The sequence below is a fragment of the Psammomys obesus genome, unplaced genomic scaffold (genome assembly GCF_907164565.1).
Source record: "Psammomys obesus unplaced genomic scaffold, mPsaObe1.curated_primary_1811, whole genome shotgun sequence".
Classification (NCBI taxonomy): domain Eukaryota; kingdom Metazoa; phylum Chordata; class Mammalia; order Rodentia; family Muridae; genus Psammomys; species Psammomys obesus.
Window position 1 is genome coordinate 2,803,825 of NW_026593947.1, and position 19,927 is coordinate 2,823,751.

General features: G+C 54.5%; 1 protein-coding gene across 1 annotated transcript in view; it reads left to right on the forward strand.

The window, feature by feature from the left end:
* Positions 1–19,927, forward strand: part of Pcnx2 (pecanex 2) — a 71,709-nt gene that overhangs the window by 27,768 nt on the left and 24,014 nt on the right. The window contains exons 13-18 of the mRNA XM_055617565.1: positions 426–740; positions 2,654–2,831; positions 5,956–6,064; positions 7,816–7,945; positions 14,300–14,358; positions 17,716–17,931. Coding sequence (XP_055473540.1) covers positions 426–740; positions 2,654–2,831; positions 5,956–6,064; positions 7,816–7,945; positions 14,300–14,358; positions 17,716–17,931 — 1,007 coding nt within the window. The remainder of the gene's footprint in view (positions 1–425; positions 741–2,653; positions 2,832–5,955; positions 6,065–7,815; positions 7,946–14,299; positions 14,359–17,715; positions 17,932–19,927) is intronic.

The window sequence follows — 19,927 nt, forward strand, 5'->3', positions numbered from 1 at the left end:
AGGGAGAGGAGAAAAAGGAGAGGAAGGGGAGGGGAGGAAAGAGAGGGGAGATGGGGAGGGGAGGGGAGGAGAGGGAAAGAGAGGAGAGGGGAGGAGACATTTGCACTCTGTGCCTATACCATCCTTATAGTCCTCTCTGCCTGGCCCTGCTTTAATGCAGATGGACACATCTGCTGCTGCTCTTTACCTGACAGAGCTCCTGTCTGTATCTGACAGAAATTTACTCTCTTCCTTGAAGAGAGCTTGCTGTAGAAAGAAAGGCTGCTGAGGGCGCAGATACTGTGAGGATGAACAGAAGTGGGGGTGGGGTGGGGCTGAGCACCTGTGCCTGGCTTTGTCTGTGTCCACACCCAAGCACGCCATCCTGGAAACACACAGTGCTGGCCCTCGAGTTAGGCGCCGTGAACTGGGCATCATGGGAACAGAGGACTGTGGCTCAAGGGACCCGAGAGCACGGCTAGAAGGCCAGAGCTGGACCCCATGGCACCGCTGGGCCTGCTGGGAGGCCTGGCTCTGGCAGCACACCCATCGGCGTGCGGCCCTCCCCAGCGGGTTGTGTGTCTTCCAGACATGGCTCAGAGGGTTGTGTGTCTTCCAGACGTGGCTCAGCTGATGTGGTTTGAGAGGCTCCACGTGTGGCTTCAGTGCTTTGAGAAGTACCTCCTGTACCCGGCCATCGTCCTGAACGCCCTCACCCTGGACGCCTTCTCCATAAGCAACTACAGGAGGCTGGGGACCCAGTAAGTGCACGGGTCTACTCCCACGCGCATGTGCACCTCGGTGTCTTCACAACCAAGTGAACACACTGCAGACACGTGTGTTACACGCACATGTGCTGGCTGCAGGAAAGGAACCAGGGCGCTTGTCACTCAGACCCATTCAGAGCAGACAGCTGCTATGCGGTGGCAAACGGAGCTTGATCTGCCCACAGTGTGTGCAGGTAAACGTGGGGTCTGGGGTCCCCGCAGAAGAGCAGCTATGGCGCCTGGCGTAACCGGAGCCCAGGGGAAGCGGGAATCCCAAGTCTTCACCGCTGTGCTTCAGGTGCCACAGATGGCTTCGTCTCCTTTTGTTTAGCAAATATCACACACACTCTGGGGAGGGGAAAGAATCCTTTGGTCACTTCCCGAATTTATTGGGAGATGACTCTAGAGGGGCTAGGGCCACCCCGCTGCCAGGAAGCCCACGTCCTGGCAAAGCGTGAGCCCCGAAAGTCTGGATCATTAGTCTCCCCCACGGAAGTTAGTTCTGAATTTACGAATGGAAGCTGCTCAGTAACTGCAGATCTGCCATTCTGACTGGAGGGGAAGACACTGGCCAAATGTGCTGTTGGGGTGGGAGGAGGTGCTGAAGAGCTGCATCCTCCAGGGGTGGGCTTCCTCGGCTGGCCTTGCTTGGCCACTCAGCTCACACCGAGAGAGAGACAGAGAGGGGGAGAAACAGAGAGGGAGAGAGACAGGGAGAGACAGAGAGGGAGAGAGCAGCCAGGGCTGAACCTTGAAGGAGATGGAGACCCCTGCTCCCAGGTTGTGAGAAATACTCACAACCCCACAGGCAGGTGCAGAAGTGAAAACGGCCTGACAACAGTGCCCGTTTCTCTCCATGTTTGGAAGTGATGCTGAGTCTAGCTGTGGACGAGAAGCTCACGGGGTGGACCCCGCTGGGGTGGCATGCTTTGGCTTTGCAGCTGTCTGCATGATTCCTGGGGCATGCTCTCACGCGGCAGCCTTGATCCCAGACAGGCCCGACGGCACTGTGCGGCCTCGGAGGGAACCCAGGGCCCGGGTAGTGCCCTAACGGCCCTTCTGAACTGTTCTAAGACCTCTGGCTGAGGAGGCAGAAACCTTCCAGACCGCCTGTAGTCTGTCAGGGGGCGGGGGAAGGGGTCAGGACAGGAGCCTTCTTCCAGATCTAGTTGGCAGCCTGGACCTAAGAAGGAGGGCCTCAAGAGAGTCATGGGAACAACAGCTGAAGTAAGCTCGCCCCCAACCCTGCACCCAGAAAAGACACAAAATTATCTAAGAACAAGTTCAGTCTGTAGTTTTGGAGAAACTGAGGTCAGGACACTCTGGTCTGGTTTTCTTGGAGTTTTCTCACAAACACTCAAAATTGCCTGCACATGACTCCATTCTTAGACTGTGTTCTCATGGAGCCTGGAGCAGAAACCGCTGTCGGGGACACTGCTGGCTGGCTGTCTCCCAGGCATGTTTGGCCGGCTGCTGGCTGTCCCCGGGCATACCTGGCCCTCGTCCATCTACAGCCGCTCACCGCCAGCCTGGTGCTGCCACAGTGGGCTTGGCCTCCTACGTCAGTTACCGTGAAGTCTGTGTGCTACAGACACAGCCAACCGGGTGCTTCCTCCCTTGAGACTCTTCCCAGGAGACGGGGGTGTGCCAGGGTGACAGTTAAACCAACCAGGTAGAGAATATGTCTCCGGTGGCGAGAAAGTGTGCCAAGAAATCTCCCTTGAAGCACCCCTCCCCCTCGGATGAGCACCCTGTCCTCTGAGGCCCTGTTTGCAGATGAGGAAGTACGGGACCTCCACCGTGGCCTTGTGGGCCTGCATGAGGCATGGGACACACTTAGGCCCAGGGGCCGTAGCGGTTGTGTAGCCTGCTCGCACTCGGTCATTGACGGAGCCTCTTTTCCACAGCTGGGACATCTTCCTGATGACCACTGCGGGCATGAAGCTGCTGAGGACGTCCTTCTGCAACCCCGTTCACCAGTTTGCCAACCTGGGCTTCACCGTCATCTTTTTCCACTTCGACTACAAAGACGTCTCTGAGAGTTTCCTCCTGGATTTCTTCCTGGTGTCCATTGTGTTCACCAAGGCAAGGGTCTCGCTCGTTTCCTTCTTTTTTAACAGTAGGGAGGGTGTGGCTCCTGTTGCCTGGCATTTCCCAGGGGGAGTTAGAGAAATGCCCCTCACCAGAGAGCGAGGAGGGCTCAGACAGGCCAGGACAGGGCCCCCTGACGGCCAGCTTGAGGAGCCTGAGAGCTTGTAGGGCTACTGACAGGAGCGAGAGAGACACACAGGCAGGCACAGCACCGGAAAAACCCCAAACACAGCAAGTCTAAGCCACAGACGGCCACAGCTGTGCAGAGCCCACGGCCCCATGTCTCCTCCTACGCCCACAAGCACTCGGCAGGACCGTGTGCAGCGGGACGGTAAGAAATGGCAGCTAGGACTCAGGGCAATGTGGCGCTCCCCGCATGGAGGGGACCTGTGGCCACAGCTTCTGTGTGCTGATCCCTAGCTGACCCTTCCCAGATTTTACTTCAGTGATAACTGCTCTCTTCTGAACCACGCTGATTCTCCAGACCTGGCTGAACGACATCAATTACCCTAACAAGCAAAGGTTTTACTTCACTGTGTTGGTCTCTTGTTAACTGAAACTGCTTCTTCAGCCCCAGATGGCCAGAAACCAGAGTTTTTAAAAATATCATATTAATGGCACTGACAGAGTTGTTGGAAGACCCTCAACTTCCCTCTGACACTTCACAAGCCAGGCCTTTGTTGGCTGCATTTTTTTTTTAAAGATTTACTTATTATTTATATAGTATTTTGCCTGCACACCAAAAGAGGGCACCAGATCTCACTAGATGGTTGTGGTTGCTGAGAATTGAACTCAGGACCGCTGGAAGAGCAGCCAGTGCTCTTAACCTCTGAGCCCTTTCCAGCCCCATGTCTGCATTTATCTAAGCATTACCTTTCAAGTTTCCACAACAGATCAAAAGCTTTAAGTACCCAATGTCTTTCCAGACTCAAGCTCCAAAATCATCTACCTTCCTCTTGTATCATAGTGCAAGACCTAAAAGCCATATAATGGAGTCCTTCAGAGCAAGACCCCACTCCTGATACCAATTTCTATTCTAGTTTCTCTTTTACTGTGAAAAAACACTGATCTAAAGAAGCGTGGGAAGAAAGGGCTCATGTCATCTCACTTTTTACAGTCAGTCTTAGGGTTTCACCAAAACCATGGCAACGCTTACAGAAGAAAACATTTGAGTGGGGCTGGCTTGCAGCTTCAGAGATTTAGTCCATTATCTTCATGGCGGGAAGCATGGCAGGGTGCAGACAGACCAGGTGCTGGAGGGGCCGAGGTCTACGTCTTGACCTGAAGGGAGCGAGAGGAGACTATGAGGGTCACACCTATTCAAACCACCACATCAGCAGAGGAAACCAAGGGCAGGAACACAGCCGGGACTGCAGAGAAGGCTCCCCCTGACTCTGCCCAGTCTGGGTCTCCCCCCTGAGGGAGCAGGACCCTCCTACATCAGCTGTTAATTAAGAGAATCCCCGAAAACCTGCTCCAGAGCTTGTCTGATGAAGACAGCCCCCAGTGGAGACACCGCCTTTCCAGGTGTGTGCAGGCTGTGTCGAGGTGACAAAAACTCGCCAGCACAACCTCGGCTTACGACCTTCCCGAGTCCCCCTCCTGACAGCTGTCCACTGTCAGGGCTGGGGCCCAGAGCTCCATGACTCAGGAAGCCACTCTGCCAGCCGAGCCCAGGGAGATGTTTGCTCGGCCTCAGAGTTTCAGGAGACTCAGTCCACGGAGGCTGGGCAGCATCTCGCCTTCTTGGCAGGTCAGTCCTGGCTTCCTCGTGGCTTCCTTTCCGATGCCCTTTCAGCTCTCTCCACCTGTTAGACAGACTTTGATGAACTCAGTTGAGGGCCAGAAAGAAGGCGCATACCACACGAGCGTAAGGACGTAGTCTAGACCCCAGAACCCACACGGAGGTCTGGATGTGACATGATATAATCTTAGCAACGGGAATTCGAAGACAGATGACTCTCACTGCTGATGAGCTCAGCTGAACTAGTGAGCTCTTGGCTCTGGGAGAGACCCAGCTTCCAATATAATGGTGGCAACCCTTGAGGAAAGACCCTAACCTTCATCTCTGGCCTTTGACCACACACATGTACGCTCGCCAACACACACACACACACACACACACACACACACACACACACTGCTCTGGATTTGGTCTCCAGGACCACTAAAGTCATGCATGGTGGCACATGGCTGTAATCCTAGCACTACAGAAGTTTAAGGTCATCCTTGACTAAATAAAGAGTTGGAAGGCCAAGAGTTGGAAAACCCTTGCAGTGCCCTGGGTCTGTCTGGTCCGTCCAGATTTGGGGTCACAGTAGGCTGTGTGGGGAGCACACTTGGTGGCTAGGAATATTTGATTGTGAGCAGGTCAAGGGTGTCAGTCTCTTCACACACCGTCCCACTGGCCTGGGACATCCAGAAACCCTTTGTCTTGGGTAACTTGTGCGAGAGGAGGCTGATGACCTGAGAAAACCGTAACATTAAACACGGAACTTTGGAGACATCGGCTCAACACGGTGCTTTTGCCAGCCAGAAAATTTAAATTAATGTGAGGCGGTTTCAGACCGTGTGAGTGATCGCTGCGGAGCCACGAGGGTGCAGCTTGTGGTGGAGGAACAGTCCGAGTTCAAAGTCATCTCCAGACGGCTTCTCCTTGTTCTCCATGCGTGTGCATGGATAGACTTCAAGAATATCCAGGTTCAGATTCCCGGAACCTATGTGCAAGCCCGTCGTGGTGCACGCACCTGAGATTACAGCTCTGGGTGGGGGTGGGAGCAGGGTCTTCTGACACTCACACACACACACACACACACACACACCACACACACACACACACACACACGTGTAAGTAAATAAATAAAGTGGACTGAGGCAGAGGAAAGACACGGAGGCTGACTTCTGTTCTTCCCATGCGTGCATACACGTGTTCACATGCGCACACACCCACTCAAAGCTGAGAAGCTCCCAGCACTGCGGTGTGCATGCCTGTCCACTGTGAGGGACAGCAGGCAGGGCCGTGCGTGGTTCCTGCTCTGAGACAGACAGAGCACCCAGCTCCGTGCAATGACCTCCACGGGACACTCGGGTGTATCGCTGACCTCTCTCTTGCTTTCAGCTGGAGGACCTGCTTTACAAGCTGCAGTTCGTGCTGGCCTACGTGGCCCCGTGGCAGATGGCCTGGGGGTCCTCCTTCCACGTCTTCGCCCAGCTCTTCGCCATCCCTCGTATCCTTTCCGAGTGCCCTCACCTGTCAGCCTGAGGTCGAGTGTCACGGGGGGAGCCTATGCTGACCCCGGCTGACGCCACAGTGACAGAGTCTTAATGAGTGTGCCAGGAGCTTGGTCCCCGGAGGCCTCGGAGCTCAGTGTGTGCTCCTCTGGGCTCTGCTATTCTCAGTGCACAGTGGTTGTTTCCCTTTCTCTTTTCCTCCCTCCCTCAATCCTTCCTCCCTCACCTCCTCCCTCCCTTCCTTCCTCCCTTCCTCACTTCCACATTTTATTTGTTCGGCGGAAGCCATGGGTGGTGGTGTCAGGGTGAAGGTCAAAGGACAGTCTGCAGAAACTGGCTTTCCCCTCCAGCGTGTGGGTCCCAGGAGCAGGATCGTCCAACTTGGGGGCATGAATTAGCCCAACTTTTACTTTTTCTGAGCCTTCCCTTTCCCAACTCCAGGTGCACAGCCAAGTGTTTGGCCTTTTCAATGGGAAACAACTGATTAAATCTTTGGGTTGACTTATGCACGCTTGTACAATCTATTCACCCTTAAATGTTCTGGGTGGGGTTGGGATGGACAATGTGCTTTTATTATATTGTAATATAGTTATTAATCTGCTTTACCAATACTAAAATATGTAGAATTAGATACAAGTGGAATTACTCCTAAACACTTCTGGAGACTGAAAAGCAAATCACAGTCTCATCTGTATCCGCTGGACAGACCTGGTGTCTGTACATTTTTATGTGTTTCCACATAAAATGGTAATTGGCTTTAATTCAATTTAATTCCATTCAAGCCAAGTTGGAGATGCCATTTCTAACAAGCACATGACAGGGATCACTAGATTTTTATGCCCAAATGTAGAGAAATAATAGATTGGTTAAGGAAATCTATTCGCCGTGATGCACACTTGCAATCCTAGTGTTCAGGAGGAACGGGCAGAAAGAGATGAGAAGCTCAGACCCACACAGGTCCAGGCCAGGCAGGCCCAAGCCAGACTGTGTCCTGAAACAAGAAAGAGAGCGAGCAGACACCAGGACACACTTAAGGAGAGGGACTGCACACAGCTCTTGATGTCGGCCTGATGCGTGCCCCGATGGTTTTACACTGTGTGCCTGTGTTTCCAGTTACAAGGCTCAGGTATGAGCACGGATTCCTGGGCCGAGCACAGCCTCGAGGTCAGACGCAGGGTGGACTCTGACACGGCGGCCTAGTTGTGCTTGTGTCAGTCACCGTGACAAACACTCAAACCAAAAGCAGCTCCAGGAGGACAGGGTTTCCTTGGCTCACGTCCCGCGCTTCAGGGAATGGTCACGAGGGGCAGCCAGGGCAAGAACTCCAGGCGTCCACCCCTCACGCCGCAGTCAGGGCCAGTGAGACAGGAGCGTGTGGGTGACCACTCTCCGGGATGTGCATTGTTGCCAGTAGTGACAGCTCGGAGGGACGCCTCCCTTCACTGCCCCAGCCTTCATCCATTCCCTTCCTCCTCCCTCCCCCCTGGAGCTCCCAGCTCTTCATTTTCATTCAGTGTGTGTGTGCCCGTGTGTGGCTGTGTGCATACGTGTGAAAGCCAGAGGTGAGCGTTGGTGTCTTGATTGATGGCCTCCTTGTAGCCCAGGCTGGCCTTGGATCCTGCTGTAGGTGAGGATAGCTTTAACTCCTGCTGCACCGGGGCAAGGACCACAGTTCTGTGACACAGGACTGGGGAGAGAGGTGACACTCGAGGTGACAGCTATCTCGGCCTTAACAGCGTCCTCACAGACTCTGCCATGCTCTTCTTCCAGACCCTCGCCACCTCCATCTTCTCCACGCCCCTGAGCCCCTTCCTGGGCAGCGTCATCTTCATCACGTCCTACGCCCGGCCTGTGAAGTTCTGGGAGAGGAACTACAAGTAAGGACCGACGGGCCGGCCGAGCACCCTGCTCCAGATGACCCCACACCCTCTCTACAGTGTCCACAGCGTGAGCCTGGGACCTGCCGCTAGTGGGGAATCAGTCAGCTACCGTGTAGAGTGAGTCAGTGACCTCCTGCTCGTGTAACACGTGTACACTGACTTACTCTTGGTTCAGTGGCAGCGGTGACCTCTGCGTGTGTAGCGCGACTCAGTGATGAGGGGCACAGTGACTTGGGGCTCTGCTGTTGATCTGGAATTCGGCAGCTGGCTCTCAGCTGATGCCCAAGAGAGGCAACAGGAAGCCATGGCCTGTGGCGTTGGTGTGCTGGGATTGCCTGCTGGGGCGGGGGGAGGGGGGCACAGCGTTTGTCTTTGTAGCGTCAGAGATTCGGCTCTGGGGTGTGTGTGCCAGGCCCACCATCACAGCTCTGCACACATACACGACACCGCTGAGCCTGCAGGGCACAACAGGCAAGAGAGCGTGGTCTGGGGTTCTCCTTCCCCTCAGCGTCTGAACCAGCCACTCATTGCTCCCGGGAAGCATGGCAGAACGGGGCATTTGCTGTTGTTGTTGACAATAGGGACAGAGTGTGCTAAGTTCACTCTACTGCGCATCAGCAAGGGCAAACACGGGCGCAGTGGCCGGCTGAGGAGCAATTCCTTTCTTTCGGAGACTGCGTCTAATGGACCCCTGGTCTGGGCTCAAAACCCTCACAGCTAAGGATGACCTTGGCTTTCTGGCCATCCGCCTGTCTCTGCCTCTCTGGCGCTGGGATCACAGGCAGAGCCAGGGTTTCATGTGTGCTCGGCTGGCACGCTGCTGTCCCCAGCCCTCGAGGCCTGCTTTCAAAGACCTGCTGGTGAATTAGGAGGTGTGAGCAGGGCCGTCCTCACCTGGGCGGAGGCCTGGTTCACATATGCTGTGCTGGTGCTTGGTTCAGTGGCCTCTGAGAGAGGTCAGCCTGAAGGTGGAGACCAGCTTCTGGTTTCTGCTGTGAGGCTCTTACTGAGCCAAGCCTGTGCCCCGCACAGGAAGTGGGCATCATGAAAACACGGAGCCCTGGGCTCCAACCCTCAGTGCCGGCAGCTGTGGCTCTGTCCTTTCTTGTCGGTGAGTCAGTGACAGCACGACCTGTTTCGTCATCTCAGACAAACAGAGCTGGCACCCTGCCCACAGTAAGCGCCATGTGTGTCCAGGCTATTGAGACCCTCAGGCAGCCTACCATGGCCACCCTGCTGAAGGAGCCATGCCCACATGAGGCTGAGGAAAGGGTGACCTGACCGAGCTCACACTTCCCCAAAGACTGGGCTCAAGGGGAACCGAGCTAGGCAAAACTCAACCTTTCCTTTCTTCCTTTGTTCTTTTGTTTTCTGCTTCCTTCCTTCCTTTGTTCCTCCCTTCCTCCCTTCCTCCCTTCCTTCCTTCCTTTCTTTTTTCCTTTATTCCTCCCTTTTTTCCTTCTGTCCTTCCTTCCTTCCTTTGTTCCTCCCTTCCTTCCTTTCTTCCTTCATTCCTTCCTTCTTTTTTCCTCCCCTTTCCCCTTCTTTCTCCCTCCCTTCCTTCCTCCATCCATCTTTCTTCCCCCTTCTTCCCTCCCTCCCTCTCTTCTTCTCTGTTTGTTTTTGGGATAGTGTCTTAGCTCAGGCTGGGTTCTAACATAACCCTCCTGCCCAGACCCCGGAGTCTCACTCTTGTGTGCACACGTACCTGGCTCCTTTTCTGAAGCTCAAGGTGGGCAGCTTTGGGGTCATACGGTGCACTTGTGTCCTCTGAGGAGGACACAGGGAGGGGCTGGGACACCCCAGCCTGTGGTCTCACTACTCCGGTTTGGGAAAGTCTGTCCACGGGGTGCCCAGACAGATGACAGCAGCTTCTGGCTTGACTGTCACTGCTGCCTGACGCTGTGTGACGTGGTGTCCATAGCCGTGACAGCCCTGGGGACTCAGGCGGGCAGCCCTGGATTAGTCAGTGCTGACAGCAGCTGCAGGGAAGGCAGGAGTCCAAAGCGGCAGCTTTCCGCCTGCCGACCCCCCTGTCAGGCCTAACAGTCATTTCAGCCTCCACAGCCCTCTGTGTGGCCTCATCTTCCTCCTTGACAAGCAGACCAGGAAGACCCTGGTGCACAGTTCACATAAGGTCCTGGGCCAGTGAACAGCCCAGCCGGGACACTAACCCAAAGCCGTCCTTCTGGCCCCTGCGAGCTTTCTGTTATGTCCCAAAACCTCTCACAGGACACACGTGTTCTCTCTCTTTCTCACACACACTCACAGAGAATATACCTAGAACACATAAAACGACAACCACACACATAAACCATGCACACATAAATACAGCACAAATGCAGAGAACAGACACACAGAAAACATACACACACATAGAGCACACATGTTCAGGCAGAGTACATATGAGAACATATACAAATACATGCACACAAATTCAGAGAGAGCACAAAGAAACACACATGCATAGAACACACACATGAGCACAGAACACACAGAGAGCACATGCACACACTCTCATGCTTACACACACATGCACACACACACACACACACACACACACACACACACACACACACACACCACTCAGCCATTTCCAGTTAAAGCGTTCATCCCAGGCTGCGGAGAGCAAGGCGAGGGGCCGCAGTGCACAGTCCCAGTGAGCCCTCAGCTCGGAAGACCATGTCCCCAGTCTTTCTCTGTGCCCTCGGGCTCTCAGCAGCTCTGCTTCCGGGAGGGAGGCGGAAGAGCAGACTCATGGTTCCTAGGCGGCTCAGAAGCCTGACTGGGGCTGGGGAGCGCTGACTCAGTCTTCCTTATGTGTGACCACGGGGGCCCCTTTGGCCGCCTGTCCCACGTTACGGGAAGCCAGCGGAGAGCTGTGGCCTAGTGGTGCAAAGGCCACCAGGCAGAGACACCCTTGCTCACCCCTGGGCACTGAGCATCACAGCCGCAGCGTCTGAAAACCACGGCTGCGCTTCGGATTTCTGGGTCATCAGAGCAGTGTGCTGCAGCCAGGGAGGCCGTGGGGAGAAAACTCTCTGGGGTTTGGGGAAAGGGAATTCTTTGCAGATTTTAAGGGAAGTCCTTCGGGCCATGGGTAACCTGTGTGTGAGCCCCAGGACTAGCATGGTGGACGGAGAAAGCAGAGCCCTGAGTTTTCCTCCACACACGTGCAAACTAAACAAGGGTAATACATTTTAAGTAAAATTATTTAGGCAGAAAAAGTAAGCTGTTAGGGAGCCTCCTCTGAGGAGCAGCTCTGCACACCTCAGGTTTCGGTGTTGCAGTCTTCAGGACAGCCACGATTCTGCTCCCTGCCACATGGCTGAGGAATCACCGTAGGGGAAACCAGGAAGATGAGGGATGGCTGGGCGGAAGGACTGTGCCAGCTCCGTGTTAACCTCCGACCCTCTGCTCCTGCAGCTAGAGGTCAGCACAGCCTGTTTTAGAATCTCAAAGATGAAGTCTGAAGTAAATTTCCCTCTAATATTGTTGAAACTTAAAAAAAAAATCAAGGTTTTTTCTCTGTAGCTGAGCTGCACAATGCTTAGATGTCTTCTTAGAGAGTGACCACAACTCTGTGTGTGCGTATCGACGTACGGAATGTTTACAGATTGTAGCAATGTTAGTAAAAATTAAATACCAATAAAAGTAGAAGAACAGTACACAAACACCCTTTTCCCAGAAGCACCTGAGCCTCTCTGGCCACACTCACGTCTCCGGGCACCTGGCCAGCCCATACTTGTTCATCTTGCTTCCTCAGACCATAGCAACAGTCCCTGGATCTCTTCTGTAATGTGCTCGTTTGCTCTCGGATAAAACAGAAAACCGGCATAACAGATAAGCCCTTCTCTCTGTACCCACTGAAGTTTAGTAAACAAAAATTCCAAACCAAGCATGCAGAAGGAAGTGCTTTAAAAAATACCCTGGAGACAAATGAAGTGGATAGAAGGTGAAGGATGGCTGGAACCCGACCATGGGCTTTGAGATCAGCAACGCTTCGGCCCTGCCGGGATAGAAGACACAGTCCTTCCAAACCGCGGGGACAACGCCAGCTGTCACATCCCAGCCAGGGCCATTTGCAGCTTAAAGCATGAAGTGTGTCCGTTGAGTAGCCAGTGTGTGCTGGGAAAGGGAACACAAAACAGCGCCAGCAAAGGAAGTTACCGCAAATCTGCTTAAGCCTGTGTGCCAGAGCAGGGGGTGGCGGAGGTGCTGTCCGGGTGGCACCGGACAGGCGGGGAGGAGGCAGCTCTGCACGCCACACTAACACGGGAGGAGGTGCGGCAGGTCAGCAGCCCGTCTGCAGAGACCTCAGAGGCCTGTGGAGGGCCCTGACCTTGTCCACGGGACGCCGTAACTCTGTCAGACAACTTTTGGAAAAAAAATCTCACCCATGTGTACATGCTCAAGTGATTTCCTGCATCCCCGAGATGGGGAAGGGTGAGGTGGAAGCAGGAGATGGGACGTGATTCGTTCGACGGGACAGTTAGGGCAGAAATCCAATTACAGAGCTAATTAGCACCTGTGAGTGGCAAGCCCCGGTTTCCAGGCCGACCTCACTGGAGGAGAGCTCAGGCTGCTAGGGCACCAGAAGCTAGCCTCCGGGAAATGGAGATGCCCGGCTGGGAGTAGAGGCACTGGCTGAGCCATTGCTCAGGACTTGCTGCTCTGTGTTCCTAGAAGGCTGTCACCTCTGCAAAGATAATGTTGCCAGTGGACAGAGCTTCACAAAGAGTCTGCGTTCCCTCAGGAGCTGGATAATTGACTTCCTTCTGGCTCAGGCCCACTTTAAAAATTGTTTATTCCAAAGCTGGAAATTCCATTTGTCCTAGGTCTTAAGGTGAAATTAAAATTCCGTTTAGGGACCAAGTACCCAGACATGGGATTTCAACCTTCATTACGGAGGAGTCTGTTGTTTGCTTGGTTTTCTGCTGCCCTGGGCTCTGCTGTTTTGATTGCTGCTGTGAGGCTGTTCAGGAGGAAACTGAGGCAGGATGGAGCAGCATGGCCTTTGAGGGCCACGAGCCTTTTTCTGTCCTCCCGTGGGATCTTCCACCAGCTTCACACTGGACCCTGCGTAGATGGTTGGCAAGTGTCTGAGGCAGACAAGGAAGCAAACAGTGCTTTTGATTTTTTTCTTTTGAAGACAAGCCATTTCATTGATCTAAATATAATCCCACCCCAGTATTCTCATTATTAGTTCCAATCCCCAGGAGGTAGCTTCAACCAAGAGGTCTGTGTTGGGATGAAACTTCCCAACAGATGCTCAGATTTTCAGTTAAGTTACACTGATATGTCAACAATTGTGAAAGGCTAGGTCAAGTGTGCAGCACCAGAGGCTCCTGGATGGGCCTGGAGATGGCACAGCCAGGAAAGCACCCTGGAGGCTGGGGTTCTGAGCACAGATTTCTAGAACCCAGACAGAAAGGGCAGCGGCGTGAGCCTGTGACCCCAACAGCAGGAAGCAGAGACAGCGGAGTCTCGAAAGCTAACAGGCAGGTGCCTGGCCTGTGTGGTGAAGCTGCTGGCTAGTGAGAGGCCCTGTGTCACACAGAAGGAGGAGCGCCTGAGGACCAGCAGCCCAGACTGCCGTCTGCTGAGCATCTGTGCCAGCCGCCCTCAGCCTGTGGGTCGCAGATGCCCTGCATGGCAGACATTCACATCGGGAGTCATAACTGAGCAAAAATACAGTTAGGAAGGGGCAAGAAAATAATTTTATGGTTGGGGGCACCACAGCATGAGGGACTGTCATGGTGTTAGGAAGGCTGAGAACCACGGATCTGTGCACAAGCTGCTCAGAGAGACTTGCTGACGCTCCAGAGCCCAGAGCGAACAATGAGGCTGAGCGCCCGATGCTGAGAGCCGGAAGCAGGAAGCTGCCTTCCTAAGACTGTCAGAGTCCTTCTCAACCACAGGAAGGGCCGGGAGTGTGCCCCAGTGTGCACAGCCCGGGGTGGACGTGGCTGCCCACGGCCACTGCCCAGAGCCAGCTGGAAGGAAAGACACTTAGTATGAACCTTGCCCTCAGATCCCGGTAATGGGGCTGGCAGGTTCTCAGGGGGTGCCTGCCACGCTTGGCGCCCAATCCTAGTGCCCACGTGGTCGGAGGAGAGCACTAACTCCTGCACACTGTCCTCTGACCTCCACGTGATGTCACGGCGTGCACCTAGGCCCTTCCCTGAGCCCCGTGCTGCCCAGAGGTGACGGTTCCTCTCGCTCGGCCAGATTGGCGGGGGGGGGGGGCCTGTATTCACCCGCACACCCCCTGCTCACACTTGTTCTGTACACCAGCTCCCTAGTGGCAGGGATCTAACCGTGACCTTTCACCTTTCTGTGGCCCTCTAGGACGAGGCGCGTGGATAATTCCAACACAAGACTGGCCGTGCAAATGGAGAGAGACCCAGGTAAGCGCTTTCCGTGCTCTCTTTGAACTCTGTGCTTCTTTTGTTGGTCGGACAAGTACCAAGGCGGCGTTCGGCGTGCTCAGGGCAGAGGCAGGGCGTGTCCCAGTAGACACTCTCGGACTGCAGGGCAGAGCTGCGCGAGAAGGCGCATCCATCCCCATCCCCACGGTTCCCTTAGAAATGCACTTTCTTCATCTGGGATTGGTTAGCGACTGTGTCAGTCACCCAGGAAGCCTGTTACATTGTTAGTGTGTGGTGGACATCAGCAGACTTTTACCCTGAGAGCTGGCCTCTCGGGAGGACGTCCTTTGAGCCGGGAACAGTCACACACAGGCCAGAAACTGAGACCAGCCCTGAGCATGGCCGTGCCGTGCCTTGGCACTGTGTCAGCCTGTGTTTGAGTAAACCCTTGAGCACTGGGAGCTGAGCGGGAGGCTTGGTGGTCACTAGGCTGCGGACTCACCTGGCAGAAAAGCCCTTCACTCTTTTCTTTCAGCAGTTGATTCCATTTTTAGCCATTTTGTCTTCCTTCCTCTTACCAGAACGTGGATTTGAAGTGTAATTTTGTTTAAGGTGGTCATCTGTGTAGGCCTTACTCTCCTTGTCTCTGGGAAGAACAGCGTCCTGTGTCCATGCCAGCTATCCATGAGGACGCTCCCAGGGTGCCATGTCACTGGGAAGTGCCATACATGGAAAATGCATGCGGTTCCTCTAACCCACCTTCTGCCCCGCTTTGGAGCACAAGCCCAGACTATCACCACTGCCTCCCAGGGCCTGTGCTCTCAGGGCTGGTGTGAAGCTGGTCGCCACCACCAGCATCACCCTAGCATAGCACCACAGGACACCAGCCCTGGGAACGATCAGACAGAACCCAGAAAGCCTGCTGAATGCATCCCGCTCTCCATCTGAAGAGTCACGGTCCGAGAGCGACGGTCTCTATCGGGACCGTCTACAGCAGACTGCACAGACAATTAGCATAGTCACAGTGTAAAGTGTGGAAGCACAGGCTTCTCATTTACGGGGCTTCGGGTGAGGGGGTAGGCAACGGAGAGGAGGGGGGACTGCCCCGGCATGCTGCCGTGGGACCCGGCGACACAGCAGGCCCACTGTGTCAGGCACAGCGGCAGACCCGCGCCCAGCCACCCACAACGCTCTCATTTCCCCGATGAGGCAGATGTGCAGCCAGGGTGGACGGAGAAGGTGCTCCGAGCCAATGTCTGCTTTAGTCAGTGTGCTCGCGTGTGGTGCAGCGTGCACTAAGGGAGGGCCGGCTCTCACCCGGGTCTCCTGTGGAAGCGCAGGGAACTGAAGGTGGCCGTTGACTGGCACCTTTGGTGGCTGCAGGTTCACCATGGCAGTGAGTGTCAGAGCTGCTTCACCATGACAGTGGGTGGAAGAGCAGGCCGTCAGGCTTGCACATGGAAGAGCACATGCTGCCGCCGTGTCTGAAGTTCCCTCTGTCCGTGTAAACAGCTCACCGATGTCTCGGCTTCTCACAGTAGCTTCCCAATAGCTCCAGCACTGGGTCAGGGGCTCAGTGCCTGATAGCCACCCCACAGTTCCTTAGCAACAGCCTGGTCCTCTTCCCGGGACACCTCCTCCGGGAGGCCAGCCCTGCCAGCCCCATGCATGCTCTGTTCCCCACGGGTGGACGGAGGAGCTCCTGCCCCACCACAGCCTTGGTGGTCAACCTTAGAGACCTGGTCTCCTCTCTGAAGACAACCACAGAAGCCAGAGTTTTGCCTCTAGTCCTTGACTCCACTCCTGCCTAGCTTTCCTGGGTTCCCTGCTCCCAGGATCAGGTTCTTATGTTTCTCTTTGGCCTTCCCAGGCCTTCTCTGACCTACCTGAGTGCTTTAGAAAGGACTTCCCGGCTTGTCCAGTCTGCCACTGGGAAGCTTGTAGCCTCACCTTCAGGCAGCCCACAGAGGGAGCCACAGTCCGAGCCTGGCAAGGGGAACACAGCTATGAGCACAGCCCTCGGCCCTCTACATGCGGCCTGGCCTCCCTGGCCACCTCCTTCTCCCTCTCTGGCTCCCACCGTCCCCCAGCTCAGTGCTGGGTGCTGGCCAGCGAGCAGCCACTGGCAGAAAAGAGCCTGGGGAGGGAGGTAGACACAACACCCTCAGTCCATGCTAGGGAGACACGGATGGACTGAGGCGGTAGGGTGCTGGGCAGGGCCCATGCATTCACTGGAAGGGTGTGAAGCTGGTTTTGCTTAACAGTGGTTTTACTCATGACTGTGCATATGGAGACAGCAAAGTCCTTCTTATACAGGGAGCTGAGGAGCAGTTGAGAAAGGAGAAAGTACAGGCCCAGAGTTCGGGGCGGGGGGCGGTGTTACTTTTTAATCTATTTTATTGGGGTCCTTATACCTCTACCTTCTTTCTTCACCCCAATCCTTCCAACACCAGGCAGGAGAGAGAGAAAGTTAGTGGGAAAAGGGTCATAGGTCTCTTAGACTACTGGTCAGACTTTTTGGGGCAAATCCAGTTTCCACGTTGGGCTATCTCCAACTTCTTCTCATCAAACTGCAGCAGCCGAAGCCAGGAGCCACGGGGAAGGGCAGCTGCTGCTTTCCTTTTCCTAAGAACCTTCCAACCCCCCCCTCTCCCCCAGGCCTCTCTCTGGGCTCTGTCCTGTATTCCCTCTCAAAGTCCTTAGAATTAAAGTACTGCAGCTGGCAGAGGCCACACCCCTGTCACAGCTGGCATGACAGCCCCGTCACAGCCCACTGGAGGCTAACAGTCTGTGCCGTGGACGGTCTAGAGCAGCGGAAGATCCACACCTGGGGTCAAACAGAAACATATCCACACAACTGACTTAGTTAAAGACACCAAAACTCCCACGACGTGTTTGTGTGCGCAAGCTCATTCAAGCATGTATGTCTGTGGGTGTGTACACACGTGTGTTCGCCTGAAGGCAGGTGTTGTTCCTCAGGATCCATCTACATTGTTTTGAATCAGGGTCTTTCACTGGCTTGGAACTAACTCAGTGAGGTAGGGTGTCTGGCCAGTGAGCCCCCGGAATCAGCTCTCTCTGGTTTCAAGGTACTTGTTACTATGGTCCAGGAGGACGAGCACAGTTTGCCACACTTGCACAGCAGGCTCTGCCTACCCGTAAGGTCAGAGCGTGGCACTCAACACAGGGTTGTGTAAGTAATTTGCACATAGACAGTAATGTACGTGTTTGAGGGTTGCCACAGGGTCTAGAGGGGAGACGAGAAGGTCTCGGGATAACCCAGCGGGGAGAACCCAGAGACCGGGGGAATCCACAGAGCTCGCCCTTCCCCAGAGGGCGTGCGCTGGCTGTTCCAGGTCTGAGCTAAGATGGCTGACCTCTGGTTTGTGTCCTCAGGGAGCGACGACAACAACCTCAACTCCATCTTCTATGAGCACCTGACCCGGGCGCTGCAGGAGTCGCTCTGCGGGGACCTGGTGCTGGGCCGCTGGGGGAATTACAGCTCTGGAGACTGCTTCATCTTGGCTTCAGATGACCTCAACGCCTTCGTCCATCTGATCGAAATTGGCAACGGTCTTGTCACCTTTCAGCTTCGAGGCCTGGAGTTCCGAGGTAGGGCCCCTCATATACAGGGTGCTGGGATGTGGGCTGAGTCGTGCAGAGCGGTGCTGGGATGAGGTGGGACCATGCAGGACATTGCTCAGAAGCTGCCATCAGGGAGGGAACCAGTCACCGAAGCATGAGGACTCTCGAGGAGGACAGGAGTTGGGGAGGCTCAGCCGGGGAGGCTCCCAGCCACCAACTCTAGTTACAGAGGGTCTGGTGTTATTTGGCCTCTGTGGGCACCTAGACTCTCATGTGCAAATGCACACACATACACAGAAACAAAAGTAAAATGAATCTTTTAGACAACAAGCCATGAACAAAGGACCCCGGGCTGTTCTGCTCGGTGGAAATTAAGGCTGGCTCTACTTTCCAGCAGGCACTCTGACATAAGCACGCCCCTGTCAGCTGGAGAAATAGTGCTGCCATCTGACCTACCCGGGTGGGAGCACTCTCAACTCCAAGGTGCAGAGCCACACCTGCCAGGGCGCTTTCCATACCACGGGAACCACGTCCCCTTAAACCGAGAGTCTTCCTCTCTTAAGTGGCATTAGCCGAGTTCTTTTCCCGCAGCATCGAGAAGATAATTAACACAGAGACACGTCCAGTGACAGCTTGGAGTCAGGGAGTAGAAGACAGGCAGACCACCCTTCCCTGTGAGATGGTGACAGGTTTGCTGGGGACCAACGTCCCCACAACATTTGAGTTTCTGAAACCTTGCAGGGTGAAGTATAGAAGGGGTTCCTGTTGGGCTGTGGTGGTGTGTGCGGTTAATCCCAGTACTCAAGAGGCAGAGGCAGGAGGGTCTCTTGTGAGTTCAAGGCCAGCCTGGTCTACAGAGAGTGTTAAGACAGCCAGGGTTGCACAGAGAAACCTCTCCAGAAAAAAACAAAAACAGAAAGAAGAAGAGGAAGAGAGGGAGGAGATGGAGGAGGAGAAGGGGATGAAGGAATAGGAGAAGATGGAGTAAAAGGAGAAGGAGATGGAGGAGGTAGAGAAGGAAGAGGAGGAGGTGGAGGAAAAGAAGAAGGAGATGGAGGAGAAGGGGATGGAGGAGCTAGAGGAGGAAGAGGAGGAGGTGGAGGAGGAGAAGAAGGAGATGGAGGAGGTAGAGGAGGAGATGGAGGAGGAGATAGAGGAGGTAGAGAAGGAAGAGGAGGAGGAGAAGGGGATGGAGGAAGTAGAGGAGGAGATGGAAGAGAATAAGAAGGAGATGGAGGAGGAGGAAGAGGAGGAGATGAAAGAGGAGGAGAAGGAGATGGAAGAGGAAGAAGAGGAGGAGGAGGAGATGGCAGTGGCTTCTGGGAATTTGCTCAGGTTCGTTGCTTTGTCTTCCTCTATCAGCCACAGTGGGAATGTCACTTGACTGTAAAATCAGCGCAGCAGCAATGTCTTGAGCAGAAAATGGCAGCTAGCTTGCCCGGATCCCACACCTTCTCCTACAGTACATTTTCTCTGACCTAGTTAGATCATGGTTTTAAATATAGAGGCTTAAAAGCCCTATGGCTTAACGAAATTCAAGTTCTGGGCAAAAACTCAGTTGACCCAAGGGGCTGTTGTGGGGTTTGTTTCTCTTTGCAGCATATATTACACTGTTCCCACAGAGGGCCGGCTGTCTCCTTGGCTGGTGTTCTGGATTTCTCTTTCCCCATTCTACCTTTCTTCTGAATTCCCTGTTTTCTGAAAGAGCAGGTTTTATTTTGGCCAAATTTAATTTACTGTGGCACTGCCTGGGGCAATCACAGAGAGCAGAGAGATGAAGTCTCTCACTGTCTCTGGAAATCTACTGAGGAAGCCAGTACAGGAACAGGTACTGTTTGCACATTCACAGCTTACTCCCTCCCCCTCAGGCCCCTGTCCCTTCCTCCTGTCCTCTCTTCCTTCTTCCCTCCCTCCTCTTTCCCTCCCCCTCCTTCCCTCTCTTTTCTCTTCCTTCTTTCCTCCCTCTTTCTCTCCTCCTTCCCTCCCCCTCCTTCCCTCTCTCCCTCTTCCTTCTCCGCTCCCC